The sequence below is a fragment of the Balaenoptera acutorostrata genome, chromosome 17, assembly GCF_949987535.1.
Source record: "Balaenoptera acutorostrata chromosome 17, mBalAcu1.1, whole genome shotgun sequence".
NCBI classification, from domain to species: Eukaryota; Metazoa; Chordata; class Mammalia; order Artiodactyla; family Balaenopteridae; genus Balaenoptera; species Balaenoptera acutorostrata.
In genome coordinates, this window is record NC_080080.1 from 3,003,088 (window position 1) to 3,019,632 (window position 16,545).

The 16,545-nt window shown below is 45.4% G+C and overlaps 1 protein-coding gene across 13 annotated transcripts in view; it reads left to right on the forward strand.

Annotated features, from left to right (window-relative positions):
• The window catches only part of PTK2 (protein tyrosine kinase 2), a 256,529-nt gene that overhangs the window by 186,818 nt on the left and 53,166 nt on the right, over positions 1-16,545 (forward strand). For 12 of the 13 annotated variants that reach the window (XM_057532273.1, XM_057532274.1, XM_057532264.1 and 9 more), the window contains 5 exons: positions 4,266-4,350; positions 8,183-8,283; positions 9,937-10,052; positions 10,904-11,004; positions 13,904-13,993. In XM_057532273.1, the coding sequence (XP_057388256.1) occupies positions 4,266-4,350; positions 8,183-8,283; positions 9,937-10,052; positions 10,904-11,004; positions 13,904-13,993 (493 nt within the window). Of the gene's footprint in view, positions 1-4,265; positions 4,351-8,182; positions 8,284-9,936; positions 10,053-10,903; positions 11,005-13,903; positions 13,994-14,729; positions 14,960-16,545 lie in introns of those variants that run through there. The other variant, XM_057532275.1, reaches the window with a different exon arrangement.

Sequence of the window (16,545 nt, forward strand, 5' to 3'; positions counted from 1 at the left end):
AATGGAATATTACCCAGCCATAATAAAGAATGAAATTTTGCCATTTGCAACACCATGGATGGCCCTGGAGGGTATTATGCTTAGTGAAATAAGTCAAACAGAGAAAGACAAATACTGTTATGTTATCGCTTATATGTGGAATCTAAAAAAATAAAAGAAATGAACCAATGTAACATAACAGAAACAGACTTGTAGACATAGAGAACAAACTAGTGGTTACCAGTGGGGAAAGCGGATGGGGGGAGGGGCACAATAGGTACGGGATTAAGAGGTGCAAACTACTATGTATCAAATAAATAAGCAACAAGAGTATATTGTACAGCACAGGGAATATAGTCAATATTATATGATAACCTTTTTTATAATAACTTTAAATGGAATATAATCTATAAAAATTTTGAATCACTATGTTGTACACCTTAAACTGATATAATATTATAAATCAACTATACTTCACTTTGAAAGAAAGAAAAGACAAAAGAAGCCCCATACCCGTTAGCAGTCACTTCCCATTCCACCCTCTCCCCAGCCCTTGCCAATCACCAGTTTGCTTTCTCTTTCTCTAGGGTTGCCTGTTCTGGACATTTCATATAAGTGAAATCATACAGTGTGTGGCCTTGTGTGATTGGTTTCTTTCCATTAGCATAATGTTGTCAGGTTCATCCACGTGGTAGCCTGTGTCAGTACTTCATTTCTTTTTATGGCCAAATGACATCCCATTGTATGGATAGACCACTTTTTGTTTCCCCAGTCATCAGTTGATGGTCATTTGGGTTATTACCACTTTTTGGCTGTTATGCACAATGCTGCTATGAACACTCGTGTACAAGTTTTTGTGTGAACATAGTTTTCGGTTCTCTTGAGTATGTGTGTCTAGGAGTGGAATTGCTGGGTCATCTAGCTACTGTTTAACTTTCTGCCAACCTGCTAAGCTTTTTTCCAAAGAAACTGCCCCAGTTTCAGTTCCTAGCAGCAATGTGTAAGGTTGCCCATTTCTCCACACCCCAACCAACGCTTGCTGTTGTATGTCTTTTTTTATTAGATCAGTAATTTTTAAATGACAGTTTAAAATAACAGTACGTACTTGTTCAAGAAATTATTTTTAACTAGAATAATCACAGTGAACAGAGATGGCTTTAGTAGGGATATAATAGCACAGATGATTGACCTTTTGTGACCCCCTGATATGGAAACTGCAAATGGCATTTTTTCCCCCTGTGTCTCCTTATCTATCAGTTTTCCATATCCTTTACACATGCACTAGGGACACACTGATCATTACTTTTATAACCAGAGGACTGTAAAAGTCTTTCCTTAGAGGAAAATAGATAACTGTTGTTAGAGATTCTATTTTTTAAAGTTCAGTTTTGAAAGTCTTTACCCTTATTCTTATATAAAACTATATCATTTATTATATATTTTTATCCATTATCGCCTTTTCCAATTTTTTTTTTTTTTTTTTTTTTTACTATATCTGTATTGTTTATCTTCTTAATTCTCTTAACTCTGCTCTTGAGGCAAAATGCATTAGAAAGAGCCCTGGATCTAAATTTGATCAAAAGACCTAAGTCTTAGACCTGGATCTACCTCACTGTGAGATGTAAGGGAGGTGAGGCTTCTTGATCTAAATTATTGGACTTGAACCCAGTGGTCTCTGAGCTTCCTTACATCTCTAAAATTCTTAATAAGCAAGCATTCTGAAGTTCCCAGAGTACAGGGACTTACCGGGATCACACAGCTAACAGCAGGGCTGATAGACTTTATTTCATTCACTTTTAAGTAATTCATTTTAGTTGTAAAAATACAAGAGAACAATTTTTTAAAATATCCGTAGTGTTTACTAAGTATTTGTTGAATGAATCCCAGCCTCCAGGAAAATATCAGCGTTCACTTTTTTTGTTGAATGTCTTTCTGATACACATCGTATGTGAATGCTTGTCTATTTTGTTTTTCATGTGGGAGTCTCATTTTACAGCCAGTTCGTTTCTCTAGGTTTCCGTTAAAAATCCTTTTCCCAGATGATGCTCTTTAGTGTTCTTTAAGATGTAATAACATTTTATCAGGGATTCTTAATAATTGGTCAAGTGTAACTCAGCATAGATTTCATGGGCAAGAACCCAGCACTGGTTATGTTACTTGAGATTCAGTGAATTCTTTTAGCAGTTATTTGTCAGTCGTCCCCCAAGTGGCAGCTCGGTGGTGGGGACATTGTAATGAACAAAACGGTCAGGGTTCCTGCTCTCACAGACCTTAAATTCTATCTGAGGCACAAGGGGACAGGCAAAAGCAAACATGCTGAGTATCAAGTGGGGAATCTGTGCTCCGAGAAAAACAAAGCCTGGGCTTGGGGAGGTCAGGGCCCTCTTCCCATGAGACGCTGACACGTGAGCAGAGACCTGAGCAAGGAGGGACAGTCCCTGAGCTCCCCGTGGGGAATGTGCCAGGCAGGGCGGCGAACCAGTGCAGGGACCCTAGGTGGAGCCGAGCAGGGGAGGAGGAGGAGGACGAGGAGGAGGAGAAGCGAGCAGAGGGGAACTGGGCCGGGTGCAGGGGCGGCACTTGGGGCGGCAGGGCAGCCTCTCATTCTGAGAGTCCTGGGCATGAGGCGTATCTGAAGGCTCCCAGCACACACTCCTTTTTCTTTCTTAGGCCCGGTTATCAGGTTTATTTTTATTATTTGAGCATCGCTGATCATTTGCACATTCTCGCATCATTATTATCCTAGTCTTAAAAACCATGCTTTAAATCTATTTTCTCTTAATTCATCCCAGAGCAGTCCTTCTCTAGACTCACTTGTTAAGATCTTCTGAGTGTCTGCTAGCTGTTACTAACTCCCAGCCTCATCACCTACCCCTCACCTCGGCCTCGTGGACACCAGGGTGGCATTTTCATTCAACATTGAGGAACTGCTCTGTCCCCCTAAACTCTGCTTGTGTTTTAAAGAAGGTAATGAAAATCGTGTCGTGAGCAGTTACCTAGATGTGTTTGGATCTGCCCCCTTTTAAAGGCTTTTAGAAAACCCTCTGCTCAGTTCTGGTCTTGCTTGTTGTGGACTGACTTCTTCTCCAGCATCAGGTCTCTGTGACCAGCCGCTCTGACAGCTCGGCACCCCCCAGGCCTCTGCAGCCTGGGGCCACTAGTCCATGGACTGATGGCCGAGCCCCTTGGTCTGCTCACGTACACCCCTTTGTAGACCTGCTGCCCATGGAATCTCAGGCTTAGCATCCACTTGAAACTATGCATTTTTAGAGAGCAGTGTTTTCCTTGCGTTTCTTTACTATCTTAATAAAGCACCATGTTCAATATTTGAGTTGAATTGACAGGATTGATGATGATTTATGGTCTTACAGAAGTTTCTGTTGTTATTCAGATCTCCTGTAAAATGGGCATTTTGTGTCATTTCTAAAGTATACCAATCAGCCTTAGGTTCACATAGAGGTAGAATTCATGGTGCTGGTCCCAGCAGTTTGCTGTCTAGTTACAGAGGACAAAGACTAAGTCATTCAGAGCAGAGTGGTTTCACTGAGGTGCCCTGTGTTGCTAGTGACTCTCAGAAGGCCCCAAACTCAGACGTTTAACAGATGCGCCTCTGTGCCAGCAAGCTGCCGTCCCACCGACACCTCAAGCCTGTCTTGTCCAGAGCTGGGCTTCTGATCTCCCCCTTCTCTCACCAGAAACCCGAACTCGCCCTCCCCGACACCCAGCCCGCTGTCTTCCTGCCCCCCGCCTCCGTGGCGCCTTTCCTCACCTCCCCTTCCGGGGGCCTCTCACTTAGGGTGGAAGCCACAGGGTCCGACCCCTCCCTCTGCCCTGGCCGGCATCCCCTCCCCTCCCCTCCAGCAGTTCTTTGTTCTCATCCCCTCTCTTCTCCTCTCCTCTCGGGGAGGTTACCTTCTAACCCGCTCCAGTCCGCGATGGATGTCTCGTTCACCGTGTTTGTCTGTGTCCTCCTCTGGGACGTCAGCTGGAGTAGCACAGGGGTCGCCGGCCCTTGTTCACTGGTGCAGCCTAAGCCCCTACAGGAGTGCCGGGCGCTACGGAGAGGAAATGTCTGTGGAACAGACGAATCGCCTGCAGCGTTTTACATGCATGTCTGTTTTCTGGGGGTTTTCTACAGAGGATTTTAACTGTTCCGCTCACTCTTGAGATTGTACAATTCTGGTTCTGTCTGATCCAGAATCCAGAGTTGCAGAATAAACAGCCTGTCCTCAACATGCCCATTGATTAACATAGAGACCCTCTTGTTGCATGTGTCCCCGTCACAGGAGAATCCAGCTTTGGCGGTTGCAATTAAAACATGTAAAAACTGTACTTCGGACAGCGTGAGAGAGAAATTCCTTCAAGAAGCCTGTAAGTTTCTAGAAATGTATGTGGAACTCCATTTGACTTTCCGTGAAATCCAAACTGTCTCTGAAGATGTAAGGAAAATAATGTTTTGACTTTTAGTGAGACAACTACATTTATTACCTTGCCATGCAATTAGTATCTGTATTTGTAGAGGCACGTGTCTACAGAGCTTCCCAGGTCAGCCGTCATGTTTGGGATGTAAAGGCAGATCGACTTCCTGTCCCTTCATCCTCTGGTACCTTGTGCCATAGCCATCTTCACCCTGGCATTGGGCAGATATAGAGATGCCAGCAGGCCCTGGAGTTGGGGGTGAGCGGGACAGACACAGTCCCTGCGGGATGGAGCCCACGGATGAGTGAGGGAGAGGAAACCCTGCCCGTCCCGAGGGGCCTGCTGTGGAGAGTTGTGTGTGATGGGTCCTCTCTCCTGAGGGCAGACCCTCGGAGAGCCAGGATCTGGTCCTGCCCGTTTGCACGCATCAGGCTCTTTCCCACCAGCCCTCAAGCTAGGTCGTCTTCCTGCTTCCGTTCGGCTTGTCCCTTCTGACCACGTACTTAAATAGTGTCTCCTTAGGAGGCTTTGTCACAGGACCCTGCTCTTTCCCTTCCTAAGTATCCATAACTAAATATACATTGTCTAGGGACTTCCCTGGAGGTCCAGTGGGTAAGACTCTGCGCTCCCAATGCAGGGGACCCAGATTCCATCCCTGATCCGGGAACTAGATCCCACATGCATGCTGCAACTAAGAGTCCGCATGCCGCCATTAAAAAAAAAAAAAAAAGATCCTGCATGCCACAACAAAGATCCCACATGCTGCAGCTAAGACCGGATGCAGCCAAAATAAACAAACAAACAAATAAATAAATATATATATACACACACACACATTGTTTAAGTTACTCTTGTCTCTGTCTCCCTCTAGACTTTAAGCCCCAGTGAGGCAAGGAACATGTCTGTTCTGCTCACCGCTCAGACCCAGAGACAGCATAGGGCTTAACTCATAGAAGGCACTCAGTAGCCACTGGTCGTGTGAATGAGTCTTGGTGTCCTTCATCACATGTACATTGAATTTCAAAAACATTTATCACCCAGTAGTCAAATGAGTAACAAGTCATGGAGTGAGTCATATTGTAACTTCATCAGTTAAGTCGAAGCAAATCCTAATCGTATTCCTGGATCTTTGACTTAAGTACAAGACAAGGCCTGGTGATGACTTCTGTCTCAACTAGTTTATTTCTTCAGGGCATCTAGGCCAAGAAAACACAGAATATACATCAGCCATCATTACCTAACAGCCTGTCTGCCTTACCTTTGGTGGTAAAGTGTATTATGTATTTTCAAAAATGCACATTTTTAAAATTGCTTCTCTTTCTCTAAAATTTTTATCAACAGTTATTGTATCGTGATTTTTGTAGGGCTTTGGAATCACCATTACAGAAATAAACTTTAGAGTTTCATAGGAGTAGTCAGTTCAAACTAACCTTGTTCTCTTTTTGAAAGGCTGTTATTTCAGAGAAACATGATGGACGTAGTATACCTAAAATCCTGTAGGGCTTTGACAGGCTCTATACGTAAGAGGGGAAGTAAACTTTTTCTATAAAGGACCATATAGTAAATATCTTAGGCTCTGCAGGCCAGATGGTCTCTTGTCACAGCTGCTCAGCTCTGCCATCGGGGTGTGCAAGAGCCACAGACAGCACATAAAGGGCTGAGCAAGACTGTGTCCCAGTGAAATTTAGTTTGTGAAAGCAAACAGCCGCCCCTGGCCTGAGCTCCTTGCCCTGGGTGAATGAATAACAGGTCAAACTACTACACCTATTGGGTTTTATTTCAGCAGGGATAGAGTTTCCTAGTGACCACAAGATTCTCCTCTTAGCCCTGCACTGTGTAGTATTTTTAATAATTACTTCTGTAAAGGGTAACATAAAACCAAAAATGATGGTAAGTCGATTGAAAATGAGTGAATATACTGGGTTCCTGAATGTTTATCCAAAAATATCACATTATACTTAAGTGATGAACTGAATTGACAAGATGAAATTCAGTGATACATTTTGGATTTTGTGCCAGGTGTTTATGTGGGGGGGGGGGCGGTTTGCTTGTTTGTTTGTTTGTTTTTAACTACCAGGTCCTATTTTTGGAATATGTAGGCAAAATTGAGGGGGAGAAAATACCTTAAGGGTTTGAGTTCTCTCAAGTGAGTGTGGGGTGACTTTGCAAGAAGCCAGTGTAATCCTTGGGTGCGTTGGTAGGCTATACAGTCCTCCATGTCCACAAGTTCTGCATCTGCAGATTCAACCAACTTCGGATTGAAAATATGTGGGAAAAAAATTCCAGAAAGTTCCAAAAAGCAAAAGGTTGAATTTGCTGCGCTCTGGTATCTATTTACATAGCGTTTACATTGTATTAGGTATTACAAGTAACCTAGAGATGATTTAAAGTATAAGGAGGATGTGCGTAGGTTACGTGCAAATACTCTGCCATTTTTCAGAAGGACTTGAGCATCCGCAGATTTTGGTTTCTCCCTGGGGGTTCTGGAACCAACCCTCTGTGGATACTGAGGGGCGGCTGTAGGGTGTCTAGAGTGAACACAGTGAGAGGCCTGTCTCCGCAGACGTACCCAGCGCTGAGTTGCTCCACACTCAAATGGATACTAAAAGATATTTGCTCCTGCTGTGATTCTCATGTCCTTGCTTGGCATCATAAAAGTCAACCCTGTATTGGTCCCCAGAATTTAAAAAAATTTTTTTCATTTCAATAGTCTGTGAAGTCCAGGTACTTTGGGGACCACTGCAGTAGGTCACATGTAAAGTCACTTCCCGTTTTGAGGTTCTGGAGTTCTGTGAAGGTTGTCCTGTTCTCACTAATCCTAGTGAGTGTACTATGCAGGTGACCTCCTTAGCCCTGATACTAGATATTAGAAATGTATACACACTTAAAATACGCACCCACACATAGGTACGTGCGTATATGTGCAGGGCCCTCTTGGTCATCTTGGGCTCAGTGAGGCAGTCAAACTCACGTGACGGCCACAGGCCACATCTGGCATCAGACTTGCTTTGAGGGGAGTACAGGACTGGAAACAGCAGGCCAGCATTTCTCCTGTAGCGAAGTCCTCACAGCAGTCCGGGAACTCGTTTGCTTAGCCCTGATAGTGATCTGGTACTGTGAGGGGATGAGGCCGCAGTGGTGGACTCGGGAGCCACCCGGGTCCGAAGTAGAAGTCCTCACAGACCCGTCACTGTGGGCTCTGGGGCTCTGCAGGGGACACCCAGCCACACCCACGCTCAGGGGAGCTCCTGCTACCCCGTCAGCAACCTAACCAATCAGGGGTGGTTTTTACCATGAAGGGTATTGCTTAGAAAGCGAATCACACGTTCCAACTTCATGAGATTTCCAGAGGAAAACCTAGAAAGTTAGCCCCAGGTCAGATTTGTCCGTGGAAAATACGAGGAGGTTTTCTGAACCCTTAACCCTCACCGTGTGTCCCCCTGTAAAGCTGCTCACACGTTCACTGCAGTGGCATCTTGTGCCTCACGTGGTCTGCTGCTTTTGTGCCATTTTATGGCGACTGGTGAGCTGACCTGACCGGTGGAGTTGAATTCCCAGTTTCCACATCATTAGCCTTGAGTTTTTTTAACTCTTAGTTTTTGGCTGTGCCACACAGCTTGCGGGATCTTAGTTCCCCGAGCAGGGACTGAACCTGGGCCCTGCCGAGTCCTACGCACTGGACCACCGGCGAGTTCCCCATCAAAATGCCTTGCGTCCTACTTGAGCTGGTCTTCGGGACACCGAAATGCTTTCACAAGGCTGACCGTGGGCCTCTGTTCCCCAGTAACGATGCGCCAGTTTGACCACCCTCACGTCGTGAAGCTGGTCGGAGTCATCACAGAGAACCCCGTCTGGATCATCATGGAGCTGTGCACGCTCGGAGAGGTACCTGCCCCGCCTCCGCCGCCCGCCCGCTCCGCCTGCCCCCTCGGGGGAGCGTGCGGCGTACACCCTAGTGCGTCGGACTTGAGCGTCTTCATCAGTGAGTTCCCAAGTAATCCCCTGACTCAGTGCTGGCAGCGGTGTCTTCCCATCAAAGGGTTTGTCAGGACTGGAAGCAGCAGGTGACCAAGCGGTTCTTTGTTCCCTCTCTGTTGCTGTCGTCTGAAGAACAAGCCCAGGGATCTGAGAGTGAAAGAGCAACGTTGGTGGAGTTTGGGTATATTAAGGCTGAATTTACGTAAGTCAGAACAGTTGCTTCATCTTTTTGGGCATTCACTTTTCAGTGTCTTTCAGACCAACTCATGTTAGTCACAGTTTCTTTTTAAAACGTGAGTAACAGACTGTGGGCAGATGTCCTTGTTTGACTCTCTCTGGAACACAGAAGCTCTTTAGTTGGTGTATCACCACCGCCTGGACGCTGGTCCCACCCGGGCCTGCTGAGCCACAGGAGGGCGGGCAGGCCTGGGCGCCACCCTCAGTCTGTGTCCCCAGGCGGCTCTGTGGGCCCCTGCTTGGGGCAAACACGGCGATGTCATTTCCAGGTGTCTACACATGACTCTGTGGCACTGAAACCTAGTAGTTTAACCTTCTGACACATCATACACGTTACTTCTTCTTTGAAGGACACCAGTCTTGCTTTTAATGAAAATTGGGGTTTTCTGTTATCAGGAACCCGAGGGTGCTTTGGGCCCGTCATCCTCTTCGTGACGGCATCAGCCCTGCCTTCCGAGGACAGGCCACTGCCTGGCGCCTCCCACTGCTCTCCTCTTCAGCTTGGGTAACAGGGTTGGCGAGTGAAATATCTGAGGGCCTCTCCGGCGTCTTTCCTTCCTCTACCATGCCTTGCCAAATAAAATGGAGTGTTTACGGATTTTTTTGGTTCACATTATTTTTCTGCTTTTGTTTTTGGAGAATTTGCTAATTCTTCTGGCTTAAATCATCAATATTTCTCCTTTATGTAGGAGATTTTGTAGGATTGGAGTGTTAAATTCATCTGCCTTCTTTGCTATATTATTAGCATTTAGCTGAATTAGTCATGACAGCGGTAGTAAGGACCAGAAGGCCTAGTGCGTAAATACCCAACACGGGACCATTTTATCCTTCTTCGCCCAGAACTTCCTGGGGGCAGAGGGAGAACCTCTTGCCTCCCCTTCCTTTTCATCCCCTTGTGCTCAGGTCTGCCTGGGGCATGGGGAGGTCTGAGGGAGGTGGACTGACCATGGCTGTGGAGGAGGCTTGTTTGAACGGTAACTGGAGCTTTTTGTTCTCCAGCTCTCATTATCTGGCAGTATTTTATACTGTGCCTTTATTCATTCCCTGGAAGCATCTTTCTGTGTTTTTTCAGAAATGTGTCTAGAATCATGAAGATTCCAATTTTGCAATTGGATCTCAAGTAAAGAATGATTCACCGTAATTTCTGAGCTGATATGTTTCTTTCATTATGCTTTTTTTATTAGGGTAGAATTGAAGCCATTCTCATAAAAATGCATTTGGAAATGATCAGCATTGTTTTTGAATATAGCTCTTCTGCTGTTGATTTTTAGTCTCTGACACTAATTCTTTCTCTTTTTTCTTTTTTGGTCACTGTTCAAAAAGCTGAGGTCATTTCTGCAAGTAAGGAAATACAGTTTGGATCTAGCATCTCTGATCCTCTATGCCTATCAGCTTAGCACAGCCCTTGCGTACCTAGAGAGCAAAAGATTTGTGCACAGGTGAGACCCGGGCGTGAAGCTGGTGAGCTGCCTCTGAGCAGGAAGGAGGTGGGGAGAGGTTCTCACTGTGCCCTGAGACCTTTCGTTCCCCCAACTCTCATACACGGACGGCACTAAATGTCCTGCTGTGCGTATCCCAGCCGAGTGTGGTGCCCTGGCATGGGAACACATGGATTTGAGGGGTTTTTCCTCACATGGAGTATGAAACAGGTCCATTATTCCTTCCACAAATACTACTGACAGCCTCTACGTGGCACTATGGACCTAAAACAGATATTGTCCTGGGACTTTCCAGGACACCATAGCGCCAGGAGTGACATCTGTTGGCCTTCTGCAGAATTTCTGTTCATAATCTGGGTCTCTTATTTGAATACAAGTTAAAGCCCTTACAACTTATTTGCCTTGTATTGTGTTAGAGTTTTGTTATCCGGCACTGAAACGGACTGCATCAGCAAAATCGTTTACAAGTGTTCCAAAGATCATTTTACTTTTATTAATGAGGTTTTTTAGTAACAGTAGAGTTACACACCCTGGTCGTGTATACTGTCTATCAGTTAACGCAGCCGGCAATGTGATTGCATGAAAACTAATAAGTGGTTTCATTATTTGAGAATATTCTTCACCATCATTCAAAATAGTAATCACCATATTAATGAGTAAATATCTGCCAAAAGGAATATATTTGAAGTAAAATAATAAAAGTATTTCTTTTTCAGTGTATAATAAAGCTCCTGTTTGTATTGTATATAAGCTGTCTTTCAAAGTACCTGTATGTCTTTATATAATTTAGATGAGTTTGTGGGGTTTTTCCCTTGTATTAAAATGTATTGTCCCCAATTCTTCCTTATCAGGGACATTGCTGCTCGGAATGTTCTGGTGTCCTCAAACGATTGTGTAAAATTAGGAGACTTTGGATTATCCCGATATATGGAAGACAGTACTTACTATAAAGGTAAGAAATCAGAGCAATAAATAAGAAACAGGCTCAGGATCTTCAATGATTTCTAATTCTGAAAAAGGTACATTCTGATATGCTCAGCTGATTTTTGACAGTGGTGTACAGTCAGGTCCGTGGAGGAAAGACAGCCTTCTCAACAAAGGTGCTGGAGCAGTTGGTCATCCCTGGCCAAGAAATGACCCTCAACCTAAACTCACTCGCCATTAACTCAAATGGATCATAGACTTAAATGTAAGACATAAAACTACAAGACTTTTAGGAAAAAACATAGGAGTAAAGTTTTCAGATCTAGGGCCAGGCAAAGAGTCCTTAGGCTTGACACCAAAAACATACATAAAAGGGAAAAATTGATAGCTTCTTCCTCATCAAAATTTAAAATTTTTGTTCTGCAAAAGACCCAGGCAGAAGGATGAAAAGACAAACTACAGAGTGGGAGGAGGTATTTGCCAACCACATATCTAACAAAGGACTGGTATCTAGACTACAGATAGAACTCTCAAAACTCAGCAGTAAAAAAAGAAAGGACACAGGTAGAAAGTGGGCAGAAGATATGAAGAGAGATTCCACTGCAGCGGGTATTCAGATGGCACGTAAGCACATTACCCACTAGGGAAATGCAGAGTGAGCCCACGGGGAGGTATCGTGCACACCTGTCAGGATGGCTCAAGTAACGGTAGTGACAACACAAAATGCTGGCAGGCACAGAGAACGTAAATTGCTTGTGCAGATGTAAAATGGTACAGCTGCTCTGGAAAAGAGTTTTGCAGATTCTTAAAAAACTGAACATGCACCTCCCATATGACCTAGCTATTACACGCCTAGGCATTTCTCCCAGAGAAATGAAAACTCACATTTACACAAAACTGGTGTTTGTTCATTGTAGCTTTATTTCTAGTAGCCAAAAGCTGGAATGAGCCCGGATGCCCTCCACTTCGTAGACACAGCTGGCTAACCTCCCAGCAGAGCGGTGGGTGCCCTGGCTCAGTGAATGCTGCCGGACTTACAGATCTGCAGTCTGCTGGCTCCAGAGACTTTGATCCTTTAGCTTTGGAGCTGAACTCTAGCTGATGGGATTTTTTTCTTTAGTTTTCCCAATCTTGGAATCAGATTGACTTGGTTCTTCAAATTATTATTAATTTTCATATTCCTGGTACTTCCGCTAAGGTTTGGATAATAAGTCCATATTATGCTTTTAGTATATTTTCTAGTTATTACTACCATTTTACAAAGGCCAGTTTATTGCTCAGTTTGTTTGATTTTTACGTAGTCGCAGAATGAGCCCTAATCTTACATACAAAATTAGTCTTTTTCATTTATACTGTAGCTGCTGACTGTTCTCTGTCCAAATGCTTTCTGTATACTACAGCCTGATCCTTTGTTATGTGGAAGGAAATGTCTGGTTGTTTATTCATTTTGATTATGTAGTCATTCAATTTAAAAACGACCAGGCCACCTTTCCACTGTTATAAAATACATTTCATATCACCTCACATCCTGACTAGTCCAAACCCTAGAATTCCACTAAAGGGCTAAACTCCAAACAGCACGGTGGCCAAGACTCTTAATCATCTAGACATCACTTAAAGTGGGCAACTGACGAGTTCACACATTGTTATCTCAGAGAGGTCCGTAAGTCTAGATCCTGCTAGGCTTCAGGAGAACAGCCCCTCGGGGTTAGGGGTTCCTCGCTCGGAGCACAGCTGGAGAGTCATTTGTTGTGAGGGAATCAGAGGCTTTGACCTCAGTTGTCATGAAGGTGCATGAAGTTAAGTGGAAGAAAATTAATGAAACAAATGTAATTGTCTTCTGATTAAAAGTCTTGAGAGGCACCCTTGCTTATAGAAGGAAGTGCAGCCCCTGACAGCTCTGCAGAGCCCGGCACCCTGCTCCGGGGCCTCTGGATCAGGGCCTGTCCCCGCCTGGCGCCTGCAGCTCCTCCTCCCCCCCCCCCCCGCCCCTCCCCCTGCAACACCCTCTGACTTCCGCTGGATTTGAGAAACTGTTTCTGCCTTTTGGAATTAGGACTCCTTGAGGGCTGGTATCTGGTGAAAGAATGTTGAGGGAGGTGGCACAGAGGAAAGATTTTAGGCCTCTAAAGAGGGCCAGTTTCAGGCTTTCCTAAGAGTGTCCTTTTCATTCTGTCGCCCCCTCCTGCTCTTCACTTCCTGGTGGTGGTACAGCCCATCCTCATATTTTGTGGATTCTATATTTGCACACGCGTCTGCTTGCTGAGACTTGTGACTTCCCGAATCCACACTCCGATGCGTTCATAGTCAGGTGTGGATGTGCACGGGGCAGGGGCAGTGACAAGGTGTCCGTTTGGGCTGTTGGACAGCGAGGAGAGGGGCAGCCCCTCTGGCTCTGGGCCAGTCGGGCAGGTTGGAACCCCAGCTGTGGCCCCTGTGCGCCGGGTCGGGGGGCGGGGAGCAGGGCCTCAGGCAGCTCAGCAGCACATCCGTGCCTCATTTTCCAAAGAAGTCAGAACCTGCCAGGATAAGTGTTTAGGATTTAAGGTTATAATCTATGTGAGGTATGAATATGTATGTACACATTTCTCTCGGGAGCGATGGTTCGGTGTTGAAAGCGACTTGATAGAGTGTAACCACTGTGAATGAGAATTGACTGTGTGTCGCTACCAGGCCGTCTCTAAAGCCGGGCCTCCAGCCTGTAGATGAGGCCTGCACAGCCGAGCCGGGAGCTGACGCCGCCCGGCGACCGGGGCTCCCTCCTCCCCCGCTGCCTGCCTCTCCCCTGTCCCCCCCAACGACCCAGCGTCAGGGAGAGCGAGGCAGTTCTCCCAGAGACTTTGGTACTAAAAATCTCAGCTAGCTCTAACTGTTAGATTCCTAAGCAGGTGACAGGGAAGTTTTACTTTCTAAAATTAATCTTCTAGCTTCCAAAGGAAAATTGCCTATTAAATGGATGGCTCCAGAGTCAATCAATTTTCGCCGTTTTACCTCAGCTAGTGACGTATGGATGTTTGGTGAGTATTTGAAAACTTTTGTGTTAGAATTACAGTTCACATATTCTCTGAGAGGGATTTAGCTCTGTCTGTTGTCAGAGTCTGTAGGTTGGTTTGCCTTCCCTTGCCTGGCCTCCCTCATTGCTCGCCCGTGCCCTCCTCGGTTCCTCAGATGTGGGCATGTGCCGTGCGCCCAGGCGTGGCCCGTGGGGCCCAAGGTCCTGCCTCTAGCCCCTTCTCACTCCGCCTTCCTCCCTCTCAGGGAGGTGCTATGTCCTCCCTTCTCTCCTGTCTCCACGGCCTCAGACATTCCTTTTATGTGAGTGACGTAAATGGTTAACCTGTCCGTGCGGTTCTGTGATGGCCCCCAGATCCAGCATGTCTGAGATTGCCCTTCATCTCTGTTCTGGAATCTGACCCCTTCCTGACTTGTCTCAAGTCTTGGAAGCGTGACCCTTCGTGTTCTGTAGCTGCTGCTGCTCTGGTGTCCACTGTGTCCCCTCCTTCCTGCTCCGAGTCCGTCCCTGTCGTCGTCCTCCTGCTCTGCGTTCTTGCCAAGCCCCCAGTGGAGCGAGAGTGTGGCTCTCACTCACTCTGCAGTACTTACTTCCACTACCTTGTCCGGACTTTTAAATCACTCGCCTTTTGGGTGTGGATGACACTCCGTCCCCGCCCTACTTTCCTGGTGTTACTCCTGCTTTCTGGACACCTCATCCTGACACCTCCTCCTCCAGCTGAAGCTCTTGTTAACCTGCAGGAGGCGGTTGGAGAGAGTTTCTTCATTCCCCTGAGGTATCCGCTCTGCCATGAAGCCCCATGTAGCAGGTGTGCCACCCAGACACAGACTTCCTTCCCCTGCTTTCCCAGCACTTTCTCTCTCTGTCGAGACGCTCACGTGTCGATCTTGTGAACAGTCCTGTGTGCGTATTTTCTCTGCCGGATTTTAAACTACTTCCCAGGAGATGCCCTGTTAAGTTTATGCACCTTCTTTTTCCTATAAATAAATATAACTTTATATACATGAAGTACGTGTTCTCATTTTTTCTTCTGCTTCCTTGCTGTTGACTTTCAGTAACCATTTAGTGCCCTAACTGATATTAGGTAAAGGAAGGAATTCAATACAACAGGAAGCGGTGTGACATGATTGGAGAAGGCGCTGGAGTCCAGTTGGCTTCAGATCCCAAGACCTCACCTGTCAGCTTTGTGACCCATAGAGCAGGTTACTTGTCCTCTCAAGAGGATTTCACATTTCAAAGAGTCTAAGATGCCTGTTTTTTCACATTTCTGAAGTAGGATTTGTCACAAATCAGTGGCATTTCACAGTTGGTGTTAGTCGGGGGTGTGTGTCATGTGGGTCCTTGCCTACACTCATGTAGACTGTTTTGTTCATGTTGGTGCTACTTTCTTGTCTGAATGAGTTTAAAACCGCTCTTTGGTAAGAATAAAATAATTCTAAGAGGTAACAAAGGATCACATTATAACTTAGTGGGCAGCATATTCCCCCCCCCCTTTTTGGTAATATAAGATAATTGTCTCTTATAATCAGTGGCATCTCAGATTTGATAAAATACAGTTTTTAAAGAAATGTAAGGTGTGAGAATTAAGGATAGTGTAAATTTCAAGGAAAGATGCCAGAGACATATGAAGGTCTCAGGAAATGATACCCAGTGTTGTTATTACTAATGATGTTGTCATAATTTCTGGTGAGAAAAGCAGAACTAGGCATTATTTTTGTCATATACTCTTTACTTTGAAGTTGCTGGACTTTTGGCTAATTTCAGATCTAACTCACATTAATGTGATATAATGGCATAATGGTATGCCTTCCTCCTCTGAGGCACACAGCATCTTAGGTGCTGAAGATACAGAAAGACAGTCACTGCCCCTCTGTCCCCAGGACCCGGTGTATGGGGCACACTTGCGGTGGGGTAGACGGGAGCTTCCTAGGGGGCAGGGCAGGCAGTGCAGGAAACTCACAAAGGGACCTGGAAGAAGAGAACTGGTGGAGAAGAAAATGAAAGGCATCGAATCTAGAATTCAGCACAAGCAAAGTCACGAAGGAGTGTGTTCAGGTGCAGATCTGAGTGGCCAAAGTGCCAAGTGATGGGAATCTGTAGAGGAATCTGAGTACTCTGAAAGCATAAGACTTAAGTTGCAGGGTTTTCTTTGTTAAGCTTCAAGCCAGCTGCTGTGATCATAAGCAGGTTGGACTAAAGTGGAGGGAAATCTAAAATTCATTCAGCTTTTTTTGAATTGGTTCACTAAGCTATGCTATGAAATATCACTGTAGCTGGTGGGCCATTTTCTAATGTAGATTTTTTTAGAGAAATAAACAAACCTCTTAGGAAAATAATGGGTTTTTTCTTAATAATACTATTTCATTATTCGCATCATACTAAATTAGTATTCCTGTTCTTATTTGATAACAGAGCTAACTGAATGCTGCTTTATTTGGCTGATGTGCTTGTAATCACACAGCTGGTTCTCTCGTACCAACTATGAAGTTATTCCTGAAACGTGGGGATTGCACTCCTGCTGCTAAGTTCACCGTTGTGTTTTCATCCCCACCTCAC